At 44.7% G+C, this 17,671-nt stretch overlaps 2 protein-coding genes across 2 annotated transcripts in view; both read left to right on the top strand.

The window, feature by feature from the left end:
• Positions 1 to 16,844, top strand: part of LOC306803296 (uncharacterized protein) — a 119,711-nt gene extending 102,867 nt beyond the window's left edge. The window contains exon 11 of the transcript XR_013774598.1: positions 16,833 to 16,844. The gene's annotated coding sequence lies outside the window, so the exon portion shown is untranslated. The remainder of the gene's footprint in view (positions 1 to 16,832) is intronic.
• On the top strand, positions 6,060 to 11,155 carry ZDHHC22 (zDHHC palmitoyltransferase 22; the record flags this gene model as incomplete). The annotated part of the gene is made up of 2 exons (XM_079309599.1): positions 6,060 to 6,721; positions 10,890 to 11,155. The coding sequence occupies exons 1-2, from the start codon at positions 6,163 to 6,165 to the stop codon at positions 11,153 to 11,155; spliced, it is 825 nt and encodes a 274-aa protein (XP_079165725.1). The 5' UTR covers positions 6,060 to 6,162.
• Positions 16,845 to 17,671: the final 827 nt, after the last annotated feature.

Below are 17,671 nucleotides of genomic sequence, written 5' to 3'. Positions count from 1 at the left end.
GATGACCACACTCACATGTCCATGCCTGTTAGTTTGGGGTTTAATCCTCCCTTGCAATAAACAGTATTTACATTTATTAGCTTAATTTTATATTTCTTAAGAGCTCTGTTCCTGCAATGTCCTGCCTTGATGCAGAATGTCAGGAACCTTACTCTACTAACTTTCCATGTTAGTCACCTGGGTGTGATGGGTCTGCTCAGTTGGCTTGAGCTTTATGTTCAGGAGCTCCAAATCAGTCAGCTGAGACAAATACTTTTAGAGATGTTTTATTGTGTACTTTACCTGATAGTCAAAGTATCTTGAAAGCAAGGAGAAGAGTCCCATCAAGTGGCAGCATGACACCTTGTTGTCAGGGTAAAATGTCTGGTACTGAGGCCTGCTGGGGACAATGGGAATTCAAGAGCACCCAGACACTGCAGAGGATGTCAGAACTTTGCAGGAACAAAATACCTCTTGTCCTTCTTTTCCTTTCCACTACTGGATCTTTTCCATAGGGTTTTTTTTTACAGCCTTCAGCCATTCCTCTGGTGATGAGACAGTATTATAGGCAGGGTTTGATGAAGGGAGCAGCTGTAGGCACTGGAATGGAAGAATCTTGTGTCTCTCAGGGGAGGAATTCCCACATCATTATGAGGACAGAGCTCAGGGGCATTTGCAGGGCCAGGAGATGAAGGAGAGTGGACCACAGCCAGGGACAGCAACCCTGGGCTGAGCTTGGGCCAGAGAGCACCTTCCCTCCCACAGCACTCCCTTCCCACCCATCATCAGCATTCTCTTCCTGCTGTTATGCTCTGACACACTGAAATTTACTTGACTGCAAAAGTTTTTTTCCTGACACCACCAACAAGCAACAAACAAGTGAAATGGTGATTTTTGCAACAGCTTTCCTGACACAGCAGGGCACACCATAAATTATGACTTAGAGCCTTTTTTTCACCCAGGCCTTTTGCTCCACTGTGTGGGCTGGCTAGAATGGACCAGAGCATCATGAACAAAGTGATATCCTAACTCCTTGGAAACATGTTGCCATCCCTTGCTTTGTTAATAAACATCCTCCTCATCAAACTCCTCAGCACAACTGAAGCAGCACAATGGGCAACCCACATCATTTAAAACCCAGCTGCCTAAAGCCATCCTGTCAGTCTGCCTGACCTCAGTGCTCAGTGCCCCTCTCAGGTGCTTGTACAACAGGAACAATACCCCAGGATCCTCACTCTTTCTTTCAGAAGTTTTGGGGCACAACCCAAGAGGTATTAGTAAAGGATTTGAAGGGCTTCCTCTAGGGAAGACATGGTAGCCACTTAAAAGTATGTAAAAGATTGCAGTGATTTATCTTTCTCTGAATCCACTGGGATAAGGACTAACACCTTAGACTGCTGCAAGGGAGTGCCACATTATGCATGGAATATTCCAAATTAATAACAAGTAGCTGAATTGATTGCCTGGAGGTAGTGGAGAACCTCCATCACCTGAGATCTTCAGGACTTTATCAGACTTTGTCTGCAAAGGATAGGTAAACCTGGAGCAAGGGTATGGAAAATTGGGAAAGATGGTTGAGTTTGCCTCTGAAGGGCATTTCTCACTATGAGTAGAACCTTAGCATTAGATTTGTGTTTATGGAAGATTAAGTCCTGACAACCTGTGGTAGTATAACCCAGAGCTGAGTGAGGAAAGGGCTGAGCATCCTTTTGCTCTCAGTATTAATGCCTCCACCAGGCAGATTTGAAGCTGGTCAGCATGCAGGCATGCAGCTCAGCCATGCTATATTTATTTTATTGCAAAACTGAAGACTTTAGGCAGCTCTTGATACTTTTCCTAGCCATTCATCTTTACCTAATCAAACAGGAAGCCTCTCCAGACATTGTGGGTGTTCAAATTTTGAAGGCTAACCACCACCCCCAACAAAAAAAAAAAAAAAAAAAAAAAAAAAAAAAAAAAAGAAAAAAAAATCTAACCAGGAACCACTTCATAAAACGTGTAGTTAAGTGATAATTTAAATCAAGCAGCACCTGATTTATACCACAGAGAGCATTCATTTCTTTTAAAATGTCACAGCAAATAGCAGAGGTTAAATTACTCATTCTAGAGAAAAATCACCATCAGACTGTATCCTGAACAATAAACCAATAGCACAGGCTAAGGCAATGCATATTTTGACATGGAAGAAATTATACATAATTTGGGATGCAATTTAAAGTGAAACCTTCAAAGTTGTTGGGCAGGGTGTATCAGAACATGGCATCAACTGGAACAGTATTTTATTATGTTTGAGATCTCTGAGCACAAAGAGTTAGCAGATCTGGGCACAAAGCTACAAAAACTGTCATCTGCCAGTCATTATCAAATGTAGCCCAGATGATTGAATGACAGGATGAAACCACCAGCTGACTGACAACTGTAGAGATTATGTCAGTGGTTTTTACCCTGCTTGCTAAAGGCACATATTGGAAAAGAGCCCATATTAAGGAAAGTCCCTGCACACACTGGCCCAGCAGGAAAGAGTGGAGTGGTGACAATCAGAATCATCAGGGCTGGGTGAGAGAGGGACTGGCTGTGGTATGCTGTGCTAATTTCTGGAAAACATCTGCACAGTAAGTAATGAGGACAATAAATTGCTCTTACATGTTTTTCTTATGCCCAGCTGCCAAGTTCTTCCAGACAAAGCCAGATAGCATAATCCTTGCTGTGATCAAAACCCAGGAAAATCTTCACACATGAGTGAAGAGATTTTACCTATGGTTGAAAAGCAAAATGGGGAAACACTCTATCTCCTGGGTCACAACCAGATTCAGAGAAGAAAAAGGGAGAAGATATTTCTGATTGTCACATGCACAATTTTCTCATGGTGTTGATTTCACAGCAGGAGAATACCCAATTCATACAGGAAATGTTGTTACTTTCCAGTGCTTCCTCTAAATTAATTTTCCAAATTACTTTTCTCGCTTCTGCTTATTTCCTGTGCTAATCTTCTTATTCACCCATCTCTCTCTTATATACACATGCATATACATACAAAAATTCATCCCCAGTCAACTTCTCCCCAATCCTGCAAACAGCTCATAATGCACTGAAAGAGAGGTTTTTTTGCTATATTGTAAAATATTAATCCACTATTTTGACAGCGACAAATCATAAGCATCAATATGCAGGAGCATTTTAATGAGAATGTGGGGAATAATCTGCCTCATCAATGTTCCATTCTAGTGGAAACCTTCCCTTCCCTTCCCTTCCCTTCCCTTCCCTTCCCTTCCCTTCCCTTCCCTTCCCTTCCCTTCCCTTCCCTTCCCTTCCCTTCCTTCCCTTCCCTTCCCTTCCCTTCCCTTCCCTCCTTCCCTTCCCTTCCCTTCCCTTCCCTTCCTTCCCTTCCCTTCCCTTCCCTTCCCTTCCCTTCCCTTCCCTTCCCTTCCCTTCCCTTCCCTCTTCCCTCCCTTCCCTTCCCTTCCCTTCCCTTCCTCCTTCCCTTCCCTTCCTTTCCTCCCCCTGCTTTGGCTACAGCTTTTGATGTTCCCTATTCAGGCAGGCTTAATGTCTTTCATGAGATGCAGTCCCCTCAGTTGGGAGTCTTTCATGACATGAAAAGATTTCTCAGTAATTTTCTTTTTTTTATTATTATTATTTTGATGTGAGCTGTTAAAATATGGAGAAAACACTGTCTGATTATTTAAAGATAAAACCTAGACTGGGTCATGTATCTCTATTGCAAGGCTCTGTCTACTTTAAATTGATGAGTTGAGGGAATATTGGAGGATTTTTATTCTCAGTAGTCGTGACAGGAGAATGAGGGAGGTGGGAGTGAAAACTAGATTCGTTCTGAGCAGCTTCCCCTTCAGTTCTGCCAGAGGTGTCTCTTAGCTGTTCGTCACTGCAGACCCAGTTCCCACAGGCTTGGTTTGCACTTGCTTGTGTTATTGCCACTGCTTTTCTCAGAAATGTTGAATCACGAAAGTTAGCTTTAGGGAGAAAAATTATTTCTGATAAAGAACTGAAGAATCCTTGAACACTTGGTTGCTGTCATCACCTTCCATGCTAGTGCACGTGCAGGAGACAAGCACAGCCTCTCTCTCCTCCAGTCCTCTCTCCCTGGAAACTGAGACGTGAAACACAGTTTTCATTTTGCTCTGAACCTTCAGGCAAAGGGAGAGTCTCTTGTGGAGTTGCAGAGTCAGTGCTGAGGGGTTGGTCAGTAAGCCTAGGACCTAAGATTACGTAAAATGCAATTTGTCTTTGACTTTTCACCAGTGCAGTTTGACTGTCTCCAGGGACACTACTGCAGCCCAATAACCTTTTTCTCTCCCCTTCTCCTGCCATGGGTGGCTCATCTGTGGAGGAAGACAGGGATGCTAATCATCAGAGCTGGGAGGTGCAGCACGTAGGTGTGTGGAAGGAGAGGCTAGAGTCTGTGTAGACAGTACAAGAAGAGCGTGGGTGGGCAGAGGGGTGTGAGGGTGTGTGTAGCTGTCAGAGAGCAAACACATGTCTGCAAAACTTCTATCAGCACCAGGCACTTGTCCAGATCAAAGCCTTTCCTGCTTGTGTTAAGGGAGGCTTTGAACCCGCAATGACTGCCCCCCCCATTTCCCCTTGCCTCCAATGCTGGTTCCAACCGGGGCGGCTTTGGGGAGGCACGGGCACGCACAGAAACCTCGCCTTGCCGCCCTGATCCACACTGTGGGAAGGAATGGTGTTCTGCGGGCTGGAGCAGCAGAATACCTCTTGCCAGCCTTCTGCCCACCCCGTGGGAGTTGCCAGGAGCTCAGATGCCCAAGAACACCTTTCTGTTCTCCTGGGCCGCGTTGTGCTCGGTGGGAGGTGGAAGGACCTGCAGCAGGTGCGGGTGGTGCTGAAGGGACAGCTACGGTAGAGACGGGCCGGGGCGGGGGCAGCGACACGGGGACGGTCGGGAAGGGAGACGACCAGACAAGAACAGGACGGGGAAGGAGGTATAGAGAGGGAGGGAGAAGGAAGAGTCCTGGGCTGAAAAGCACAGGGATGAGGACAGGGACCGGGAGAGACACGGGGTATTGGACGGAGAGAGACAGACACGGGGCAGGGGCAAAGAGGAGAGGGACAGGAAAAGAGCAGGATGGGAGAGGAAGAGGGAGAGGAAGACGGAGAGGAACAGCAGGGCAGACTCCGGGCTGCGTTCTGGCTCGGCTGCCGTGGGGATCTCGGCATGGCCGGCTGTAGCGGCGGCTCCGCCGGCGCCAGACACGCCAGTACCTGGGCACAAGGGGACTGCAAGGTGGCAGCGTGAGCCCGCAGAGCCGCGGGGCCGAGGCGGGTCCGGGGCCGCCGGGGCTCTGCAGACACCGGCGCTGGAGAGTCCTTGAGGCTATCGGCGTGGGTGCGCTCGGCGTGCCGGGGCACCCGCACCGCCACCGGCTCGCTGCACGCCGCGTGTGTCCCCTCGGCTGTCCTGTGCCCTGGCGATGCCCCAGGGTCGGGGCTGGCCGCCCGTCCGGCGGGGACGCGCCGTGCCCGGGCGGATCTGCGGCTGCAGCTGCGGGGCTGCCCCGGCTCGGTAGCCGAGCGCCGCAGGTTGCAGCCGGACAGCACTTGACCAGCTGTTTTGTTTATTTTCTGATTTCGTGCAGAACAGGACAGCGGTCATAGTGGTAATCTGCAGATCCGTGGCTTTAAGGGATAAATTAGAGCATTGGATTTGATCCGTATTGCAGTGGATTAGAGCAACCTCTCCCCCCACCCCTTCTCCTCCTCCCACCCCTCCTTTCCAATTCACTCCCCCCTCCTCCAGCACCACCTTTTTTCCTCTCATGCAATACCAAAACTGACCCTGCCTGGCAGAGAGACTCTGCTAGGCGAGCAGAGCAGTGCTCACATCACCAGCACACCGCGGGAGCCGCCTCTCCCCTTCCAGCCGCTGCAGCCCCTCCGGGCACCGCTGCTGCAAGTTCCCCGGCGGCTGGCGCCGGGACCGGGGTGTCTCCTCCGGGAGCCGGGGAGCGGTCGCTGCCCACGGGCTGTCCCTTCGCCTCGGCCCGGCAGGGGCCGTGGGGCAGCGGCGAGGGAGAGCGGCCCCCGGAGGGCATTTCCCGAAGGCGGCGGGGCCGGGACCCGGCAGGAAATGGAAGGATGAAGTATGCAGCCGGAGCGGTGATGTTCCTTCTCTCCTTGCTTTCCCCCGCAGGAACGTAATCCGCAATGCTAGTTCTCAGGTTGCTCAATGTTGTCGCTCCAGCCTACTTCTTGTGCATCTCCCTAGTGACCTTCGTCCTCCAGATCTTTGTCTTCATCCCCAGCATGTTCAGAGACCCTTCCACCACCCCACTTATCTCGCCTGCTCTGCTGCATGGGGCCCTCTTCCTCTTCCTCTCAGCTAATGCCCTGGGCAACTACGTCCTTGTGATCCAGAGCTCCCCCGAGGACTTGGGCAAGGACTTAAACTTGGGCGAAGGAGCTGAAGTGGCAGATTGGCTGGATGGAAACAGGTCCCCTGGCTCAGCCTTGCCCAGCACTCACTTCTGTAGACTGTGTGCCAGAATCACCCAGAGGCATGACCACCACTGTTTCTTCACAGGGAACTGCATTGGGAGCAGGAACATGCGAAACTTCATCATGTTCTGCCTCTACACCTCCCTGGCTTGCCTTGACTCCCTGGTGGCAGGCATGGCTTACATTTCTGCTACACTTTCCATGTCCTTTGCGGACCCACTGGCCTTCCTCACTCTTCTGCCTCACTCCATCAGCCAGTTCTTCTCAGGTAAGGACTCCTTGCTCAGAGATGAGGAGTATGTTCCTCCTTCAGGGCTCCTGGGATGGGGGGACCTGTTCTTCCTGGGATAGCCATCTATGTGGAGGTGTGGTATGGAAATGGGCAAGAGGGGCAATTTGCTGTCTTTGGAGGCTACAGCCAGACTTTTCAAAAGACTTTGCTTCACCTGAAATAGAAACTGGAGAACAGAATAGTGCTACACTCTGGGTTACATCCATAGCTATATTCTCAATGCTTTGGACTCTGGAAAATGCCCCATAACCAACTTGGTGGCGATAGAATAGAGCTATATGTTGTGCAGATGTGTTGCAATTAGACAGAGGAGATGGATTTCACTGCAGGTATGGGGGATCTTTCGCCTGTCCTACAGGTAGAGGCGGGGGGTTCCTGTAGGCTTTTGTACCCTATGAATCTGCAGAAGGTATACCCATATCTCAGCAGGTATATCTTATCCAGGTCCACTCACTCCCTTCACTGTCACCCACCTCCTGCCTCCTGGCAGTGCAAACTTACTGAGATCTTTTCATCTCCAGCACAGGAGAATTGGGGTTCAGGCAACAGAAACCCAGAGAGAAGTTAATGTGACATGGTTAGCTCCCTGTCTTGTGACCTCAGCCTGGGACACAAGTCCGCAGAGAGCCAGGGGAAATTCTCTGTGCTGCTCTTTGCAAAAGCTCCACACCAAAAGCAAATACCTCCTTCTCCTTGCTACCATTCCTTACCTTTCTTTCTACTTCTTCCCTTTCCCCTCTCTCCCTGCCTTTCTGTAAATCTCCACAACCCCTCTACTTCTCTCTTCTGATTTTGCTCCTGTAAGTCATCCTCTGCTCTTGCAGGGCAAGAAACCTTGCCTCTTCACCCTTCAACACACCCTCAGACTCTCCAACCTCAATCCTTTCTCTGTCCAAACCCAAGAGTTGGACAGATCCTGGCCTCAGAGAAGGGATTATGCAGACAGCCTAGACTGACTGTTACTCTGCCCTGAGAGAGACTGCTGAAAATTGCCATCTCCCCCCATGCAGCTCCTGCCTCATACACTTACATCAGCTTTTACTAGACTAAAATAGGTATCCCACATATTTGAGCTTTGCAGGTTCATCTGAGCTCGGTAAGAAGGGAGTCTGTTTTGGGTTGTGCACTGTCACCAGAAGTGTTGATTAAAATCTGAGTGTGGAGGCTCCATTGCTGGGAATACAGGAGCCAGAGAGGCCCCAGCTTGCTTTTCAGATTCCAGGCTGGGTTGCCATCTGAAAACAAACAAATACTCTCTACTTGGCAAATTCGCAGATTTGTCATGGTAATCACTGAAAGACAATAAACATGAAATCCTGCCATGACATTTTTATGGAATCATTTTTTCCAACTAGAATAATTTTTGTAAATAATATTGCATGAGCTTTACTAGCATTGAAAACACTGGGAATTATTTTCCCCTGTGCTTAAGCTCTGCTCAGTGCATCAGTCTGGGAGGGGGAGCAGGGATATGGGAGGAGATTATCAAGGAATTAGTTCTCTCTGACTCTGAGGGCTCATCTGCACAGAGGTGGATCCTGGCATATATTTGCAGAGACACTGAAGTGCCCCAGCTCTGGTGGCAGCAGCTATGGTGCCAAGACAGCATGTGGGCAGTGTTTGAGTGGGACACAATGGGGCTGGGTGCAGAGCTAAGAGCTAGAACACCCTTGAGAGGCAGCAGCTTCCAGCAGCTCCCACCAAACCTCTAGTTCTGCTGAGAACTGCTGCCTCACACAGCAAGATACAGGCGTGTGGTGTCTTGATTGCTTGGGAGGAAGGGCCTACTGGGTTTCTACCAGCACATTTAACCTCCATTCCAGGAAAGAAAAATACAGTCCTGAACTGTTATCTGGAAGGGTAGCTCACACAGTATTTTTCAGCTCATGTAAATTACTTAAGGGTTGTTGTATGATCCAAACAGATGACTGCAATAACAGGGAAAAAACTTTATCTTTGTTCTTCTCCGTCATGCTCACTGTACTGCAGAAGTAGGAAAGGAGGATGAAGGGTTAATCTGCTGGCCTGTCAACTACGTGTTCCCTGCTTTAATGCTGGGAAAGTTTTCAGCTGGCTCATTCTGCCCAGACTGTGCTCAAGCATGGATTTCAGAATCTGACCCAAAGTCTATAACTACAACCTACAATACAGCTTTTCTGGCATGGATTATATATGGCAATATAAGCTTGAGATTACACTAGGTCACTTAGAGCAAAAAAGGATCCAAAAACAAAAGAGACTGTGGAGATGAGGGGCTAATAGAGAACACTGTTGTGAACACATCATATTGGACCACACAAATTATGGAAAATGCTTTTTTCCTAGCATGAAGAAAAAGTTAGAAAAACCACATATCTGGAAAGGATGGCTCAGAGATGCTTAATATTTTCAAGGGGAAACAAGGGTAATTACTTCCTGAATGCTGAATTTCAGCAAGTCAGATAAATAAAGCTTATAGGTGCCTTGCAAAGGGTTTAAAGAAAATCTCCCTCTCCATATACCATCTCAGTATGAGCTGTAGGAAAAAAAAAAAAAAAAAAAAAAAGTCTGGTCCAGTAAATGAGGGATAGAAAATCCAGTATTTGGCTCTGGGCTTCCTACCTGGTAGATTAAGTCATTCTGACAGAATTGGTGTAAGGATTTGTCATTATCCTAAGGGGCTTGTTCTTCTCTTGTTGTGCTGCATACGGAGCCCGCTGAGCTGAATGGGATCTAATAAGAAGGGAAAGATGACATTGCATTTTGGAAGAAAACTGAATGATTCCTGCACCTTTTTCAAGTGAAGGCAGCCTCTGAAAGCTTGAGGCTGTAGTCAGTGTCCTTACAAATTATCCTCAGAGGAGCCTGCCCCAATCTCTCGCTTACAGCACTGCCAGGTGGAAAAGATGGGATTCACAGATTGCAGAACCAGGTGATACCATCTAATCCAGCCTTCTGCATAAGGGAAGCAAGAGATGCATATCCAGTGACCCTTCTGTTGAACTTAAAACCTGAAGCACCCATGTACCTCTTTTAGGCAGCACATCTCTACTGTCCGTGCAATCTTTGCTCTATCACTGTTGGTCTTGTAGGGCCCATGGTGTTCCAGAGGAACAGAAGCATGTGAGAATTTTTTATTTCTAAACCTTATAAGAACCAATGAAAAGAGATCAGCCATTTATATCAGTATTGACACACATTTAATTTCTTTTGTGTAAATATGCCTGTGTGTAAATATGGCTGTTTAATAATACACCAATATGCACAAAATATGTGCATAAACATCGTATGGGCAACAGAGAATTTTATATTAATGGGTTTATATCTGCTTACACACTGAAAGGTCACTCAGTGACACCTGCTGCTATACTAATATTTTCCAGAAGGAGTTCTAAAATCATTGTAGAGGAAAGAGCCTACAGAATATTTTTATTCAAACATATTCATCACAAATGTATACTAAAAAGCCCCCAGTTGATTTAGGAGCTTCAGATATTCAAAATATTTTCAGTATTCTAGCAGCAGCTAATAAAAGGATTTTGAATTGTATTTTAGAAAAGTTTCTGTTTCTTTCTTGTGTTCACATGAAAAATGCATTCCCCCAAAGGTAGGAAAGTCATTATTGATTTATTTTTCTTTTTTAACATATGTTTTTATGTATATATGTATATATATGCACACATAGTCATACAGTAGAGATGAAGAAAAAGAGAAATCTGAAATATTTCTGCCTTGTGTTAATACAAATAGAAAGGCTTCTGGAAGGATCCACTTGTGTTTTCAAAATCCTAGAAATCTTAGATTCCCTGTGATGAGCAGGTAAATCCTTAAATAAATTAATTGTTGTTCAGAATAGTGCTGGAGTCACAGATATGCTTTACTTCTGGCTGAATTTGTCTCTGTAATCCAGATCCTCACATTAACAGCAAAAGGAGAAGTGTACAAGAGACTGCTATCATTTTAATATTTCTGCAGCAGGTCCATTGCACCAGGCACTGTGAAGGAAATAATGTAATACAGTTAGAGCAGCCAGCCTGTCTTGCTCCTACCTCCCACTTGCGGCCGGACAAAACAGGTGGTTTGTTGGTTCCTAGGGCTGTGTTACACTGCTTGTGGGGTGTGTCTAACTCTTTGTTTCACTGTCTTTGCTCCCTCTGGTTTTCAGGAGCTCTCCTTAGCTCTGAGATGTTTGTCATCCTCATGCTCTACCTCTGGCTTGGGATTGGACTGGCCTGTGCTGGCTTCTGCTGTCACCAGATGCTGCTGATCCTGCGTGGGCAGACACGGTACCAGCTGAGGAAAGGAATGGTGGTAAGAGCCCGGCCCTGGAGGGAGAACCTGCAAGAAGTCTTTGGCAAGAAGTGGCTTCTAGGACTTCTCATCCCTGTGCAGAACGTGGAGAGTAGCTACCGTAGGCAGAAAGAGAAATAAAATCCATGTGTGTGTGTGTGTGTGTGTGCATCCCACGCACACACCACCTTCCCTGTTCTCTCCCACTGTCTCCTGGATCACTACAGAGCTGGCTACTCCATCTCTTGGGATTGCAGCTGCTGTGGGAGGAAAGGATGGGCTATGAAACAGAATACATTTAGCATATTAACATGGAAATCACAAACCATGTAGATGAGATACTGCAGCTTCGTAGTCACATCACTGCACCTGCGTATGTGGCAACAGTCTTTAAAGTAGCAGAACACTTAGTCAGACCCTCCTGTAGCTTCCTGTCTGAATTCCCCAGCCCCATTAGTCACCCTATATAGTCTTAACAAACTGCAGGAGGAGCCTGGGCTGTAGTGGAAGACTGTAAAAATGCTCTCTAGTCTTTAGGAGGGTTTTGTGGAGTGCCTTTTTGGCTCTATATACTTGAGGTAACTTCACATGAGAGCATCATTCCAGAAGTGTTTGGGCAATGATCTCAGGTACATGGTGTGATTCTTGAGATTGTCCTGTGCAGGGCAAAGAGTTGGATTTCAATGATCCTTGTGGGTCCCTTCAATCTCAAGATATTATTCTTGATTCACAATGCTGACAAGCCCTTAATGACAGAACTGCAATGCAATCAAGCTGTCCTAGGAACAGGCTATGAACATGGTTAATGCATCAGGTAAACCTTCTCTCCACAGGCTAGAAAATCAGGAGGAAAACAAAAAGAAATTGAGAATTTCTCATTTCTGTTCTTGATCAGCTCCCTATACAATGATAGGTCAAGACTGTAGCTCTGCTGCTTATTTTTGGCAATACTTTGTCCAGGGGCAGAGTCCAGGAAAAGCTGCCCTTCTGACACGGAGCAGCAAGCATATAAATCATGGTCAGATGGAGGGACAAAGAGAGGAAACCACAAAGGTGAATGAAAATGCTGTGTTTGAGAGGCTGTGTGATAAGACAGGCTATGCATACCTGTGAGAGACAGAAGGAAGTGTGGCCACAGAGCAAGCACTTGGGAGGATGCCAAGAGCATTGCTGCTGTGTCAGAGCCTTGATGCATCACCCTCTCACAGGGGACACCTGCACCATTAGTGCTGTGAAGAGTTCAAAATCCCAGAAGACAGGGAGGTTTTCCAGCCCATCAGGGCACTTCATTTTGCACTAAAACAAGCGGAAAAATGCTTTTCTTAGACATCCCTGCCACACTTTAGTTACAGGTTCTCCAGGGCAATTCCCTCTCACATTGCTGCAGAGGGGTAAAATCATCCATGTTATAAGGATGTTAATAGAATTACTACAGGGATTAATCAGCTTCACGGGCCAGTTGTTTTCAGGTGCAGCAGCAGCCCTTTAGATCAGTGCTGAGATCCCATGCTAATAGATGCATTAACAAAGGATATCATAACATCTCTACCAGGATCATAGCACTGGATTCCCCAGCAGCTGCAACGAGATGCCTCTGTTTTGGCAAACTGCATCAGCCTATGTGGGCTGGATAGGAATCCATTGCTTCTCTTTAATAGGCTGGGGAGTATGCTGACAAGCCGTAAAAAATGTGATTTCTTCCTCAGAAAGGCTCTTGGTGCATTCCTGATAGTGGAATGCACCTTGCTTTTATCCTTTTGTTTCTCACCAGCCAGAATGGAGTCACTCCTTCCTAAAGGCTTTGTAACCATCTCTGACTGCTTTACACTTAAATACATGTTTGAATCAATAACAAACAAAGTCTATTGTGATGAGCAGAGTAATCTTGAAAATATACTGGAAAAACCCTTAGCTGGATTACTAAAACATGGAGGATAAACATCCTTCCACACTGTGTGTGTTCGCACAAACACACCTTTGTTTCCATGTGTAATATGCTGTATTTTCTCTAACAGTGAACAATAAAAGGTATTCTGATTTTTCACATGAGCTGTGTTGTGCTTTTTGACAGTTAGCTGTCATTAGCTGTCTGTACATTTGTTAGAGCATACACATGGATGTGTCAAAGGAAGAAATTAGGATTTGTTTATTGGCTTTGCCAATAATTCACCGTGTGATTTTTGAGAAGTCCTTTCAACCTTCCTATTTTAATGTAATGACCAATCTAAAAATGCATCTAATAGCCAATTTGCAGACCCATTCTAATTTCTATTTATAAATTACACTGTGAAACTCATAGCTTGTCAACTCAAAGCTATAGGAAAATTAAGCTATTATCATCACCCACAAACAGCATCTTGACATAAATTTTTCCTTCCTGCCAAATGGTGTCAAGGTGAGCAGACAGTCACCTAGACACTGGAACAAGAGCCAGAGTCTCATGCCATACACTTTGCCTTGGAAGGATTATTCCTGTTCCACAGACTCACTGATCCAACTTCTCCACTTTTTTAGACTTAAAGACAACAGGCTTTCAACATTTCAGCCAGAAGCAACCTCCCACCAGCAGAAATTATGGTTTGACATCTTTGCCCTTTGCTTTTGGCTTTTGAGGGACACTGCAGTCCCAGGCAGCTCATGGCACTTGGCACCTGCTGCCACAGGCTCTAAAGCTCCTTAGGGCTGCAAACTGAGAAGGGCAAAACAACTCAAGAGTTTCAGTGGGCCACTCTGCAAGGACAGAATCCATCCAGTACAGCATGAGTTGCCCAGGAATCCTGCTGCCTCTTCACATCAGGGCTGGATCATGCCTGGCCTCTGCATCAGGGTTACAGCTGTCTGCACTTAGCACAAAATTTCAGTCCTTGCAGAAGCACAGATAGCTCCCAGTTTGAGTCACTGCAGCACAGCCACATACAACTATTCTTCCTGTCAGACACCTGTGTTCCTGGCTGGAAATTGCTGCATCACCATTTTATGCAGCTAAAGGGTTCATTTGCAGCAAACTACTGGATTTCAGCAGTTGTGGTGGGACTTTCAGATGGATGCAGCCTTTGCAGTTAAAATCCTCTGGGATGGAAAGAGCTATACAAATGTAACATTAGACTGACCCTGTATATTGGCTTATTCCTCTGCTTGTTCCCAAGAGTGAAGATTGCCCTGTTTGGGGTAGTGGTTCTGTAGGAACAGTTAAGAGTATATCCTTGGCAAGAAAATGTAGCAGGGCTCAACAACAGTGAAATCATTGCTCTTAGCTATGATTTAGTAAATGAAGGCTGAGCTCAATGGCAATATTGCAAATTCTAAATCTGTTCAATGGTTCTAAACTTTTCTAAGGATAAATTATAAAAGCTTCTCATCTTCTGTGTTTAAAGAGTCATTACTTACTATTTGCATTTCATTACATAGCAGCTGCAATAGCAAATATATTTTGGAACATGATTTCTTGTGACAATGTCTAAATACTTGCAAAGGTTTTAAAAATAAAGCACTTAAGCTTCTCTGGCTTTGGAAAATCAGATGACCACCAGATTTCTTCTCTGGTAATGCTAGTGGCTGAAGTAAAAGCTCCCTGTTGCCTAAGACTTTGCACAGAAACCACAGACGTTTGCTTAGTGGCTTGTCTATTTTATGTGTGTCTATCTGAAAAAATGGTGTCACCTCTAAGTCTCAGAAGTCTTTGCAATGGCACTATAGAGGAAATAAGGGGATGTGACTCTGAAGTAAACCAGAAATCTATTCTTATGCACAGTAAGAATCTCATAAAAAGTAAGTAGTAGATGGTGCTCCTCTCCATAGTGCACTACCAGGCAGACCTGAAGGCCAGCATGGCAAAAGGTCTTCATTAGATATCCTCAGAGGATATGGAGTTAAAATCTAAAAGTAATAAGGCACAGGAACACAGGAGAAAAGATGACGTGAAATAGCATTTATCTTAAGAAATAGTCAGCTCAAGGGAGATGATCACAGTCTAAAAATATTTTCAAGGAGACAGACTGAATGAATGAGAAGACTCATTAACTGTAAGGATATAGCTGGAGGAGGACAAGCAGTCCTGGACTGAAAGAAAAGCTGAGGTGGAGAGCAATCAGAGAAAGTGGCCCCAGTGAGAGCAGAAGTGATTTGATGTCTGTAGGGATGATGAGAGCCACCAGGCAGTAAGAGGTATGACAACACAATTCAAGTTAACTTCATTGATTGTTGGCTGAATGGAAAAAAATAAAGTTAAGAAAACTTATTGCTAATCACTTTCTGCTCAAAAAACCTCAAAGTCCCAGCAGAGCTAAAAGGGTTTTTCTCTTTTGAACAGCAAATTATGTTACAAGAAGGAGATGCATGGATAGAAACCATAAGCAGCAACAGCAGAGTCCAGATAGTTCTCTTTGAGTTATTTAAAGACCAAACAGAACTATCATAGTTGGAGTAAAGCAATGACCTACTTGTCCAATACAAATGAAGGCAGAAGAAAATTTAAACCTATGTGGAGTCTTCGTGTCTTGCTTGATACTTAAATCTATGGAAACATGTCAGACAACAAACAGCAAGATGGTCTTTAATAATGACATGTTTTTTGATTTTTCCAGCTCTTTTTGGGAAAGACAGAGGATTAAAGAATCCTTGGAGATTACACCAAAAGTCAGCAAACATGGACCAAAGAGTGCTTCAGTCCTCTTATGGAGCCATCCTGGCAGCAGCTTTGTATTCATTACACAAAAGAGCTTTTAGCATTGATTGTCCTACTGAATCTAACTGGCAAGGGATGTCAGAGCTCCAGCATGCCCATCCCGTGTCTCTTAAGGTTTTTGGAGTCAGATTTTCCTAGTCTCCCCAGGTGTTTACAAATAGAAGTTATAAATTCTCAAGTGTGTAGTGGGTTGATCCTGGCTGGACACCAGGCACCCACCAAAGCCCCTCTATTACCTGCCCCTGCATCTGGACAGGGGAGAGATCATATAACTAAGGAAGAGTTCATGGGCTGAGATTAGGATTGAGAGAGATCACTCACCAAATACCATAGTGGGTAAAAGAGATTTGAATTGGGGACATCAATTGAATTTATTACTAACAAAATCAGAGCAGGAGTTCAGATAAGGATGTTTCATGTAAGACAGAGGCTTCCTCTCAGATCCAGCTATATCAAACTACAGGCCAACACCACATTTCTCCCTTTGACTGTCTCTTTTTGACTTTGTCTATGAACTACTCCTCGTGAACTGATTTGGACAGAACTTGCTCAGCACCATCCGATCAGCTATTAGGATCTTGTGTGAAGGGATGCAATAAGTGAAGGAGCATGCCAACTCAGCCTGCAAATTATAGCATGAAGGACAAAATGAGATGAGCTGCAGAGTAAGATGGCAGCATTTTAGACTGCATAGGGACTTGAAGCAAAAAATTACAATAAATCTTTTCCATAATTCTGTAAAGCAGAAACAAATGGAATATTATATTCAGCTTTGCCTTTATTAGTCAACCAATAGGAGTTCAAATAAAATATGTAAGTGATTAAGAAGCTGAGAAACATTTGTAAGATTATAAAAACTTTGTATTTATTTAGCTCAGGAAACTACAGCTAAAGTGAATGTAAAGAAAATGTGACAACACTCATGTATTTTGGAGGGTGGGAAAAATAATTCATGTTGGACAAACAAGCATCAACTAAAAACAGTGTTCAGTTTAAGAAAATAAAATTATACATTAATATTTCAGGAAAGACCTCCAAACAGCAGTTCTTTCACTGTCAGCATTTAGAATAGACTTTGTTGAAGCTGAAATCTTCAAATCTAGGGTGCTACAGAATGAAGAAAGTAAGGAACAGTGAATAGGGAAGTCCCTGCTGTTGCTGGAAAAACAAATAGAGTGTGAAAAATAAACCGGGGAAGCTTCCACTTTTTACCTAGACAGCAGTTCAAGTGTAACCCAAGAGGAGCTATCCTTTTCTGTGTTTCACTTCTTGCCATCTTATCTGGGTTCAAAATATTTATTAGTATCAATACTAATTTATTCAATGAAAGTAACACGAAACTGAAATAGTTGTGTAAATAAAGTTATATATAGGTGATATGTGTTGAAATAGTGTTTTGGTCTTCTCTTCATAAACACGGTATTAGAGCTTGATTCCCACATGGCTTCTGTTTGTAAATGATTGAAATGAAGCAATGATTCAGCAATGATTGAAAGAAGGCCAAGAATATTACAGTGTTATATTCCTAAAGTAGTTTTTGTTCAATGATGAGTGACAGTGCTATTTCTCAGAATTTCAATAGGACTAAAAGATACCCTTAAGCTACTTATGTTTCTACCCTTTAAAATAATTTTATGGACTGTCAGAATGACCACTCTGTGTCTGTGCAAATTGAAGAAAACATACTTATATTTCTGTTTGACTTTTTTCCTAACCTTGAAATGAATAGGGTGTGTTAACTTCCTAAAACACAACTTTTGGATGGTTTGGAAAAATGGTGCCAGCTAAGAACTGGTGATATCAAGACCCTCAAACAGAGCAGCTACACAAACACATGCAAACTGAGATACCACAAAAGATTTAAGGTCACTTTGAATTCTGACTAAATTTTAAGACAGTCTTTCTTTTTCTTCTTTACTCTTGCTCCTTTCCCCCCTCCTTCCAAATACATGAAAACATTTGTGATAAAACAC

Source organism: Erithacus rubecula, assembly GCF_903797595.1.
Source record: "Erithacus rubecula genome assembly, chromosome: 6".
In the NCBI taxonomy this organism is placed as follows: Eukaryota; Metazoa; Chordata; class Aves; order Passeriformes; family Muscicapidae; genus Erithacus; species Erithacus rubecula.
The sequence above is the reverse complement of the archived record's forward strand: the minus strand, read 5'-3'. Positions and strand labels throughout refer to the sequence as shown.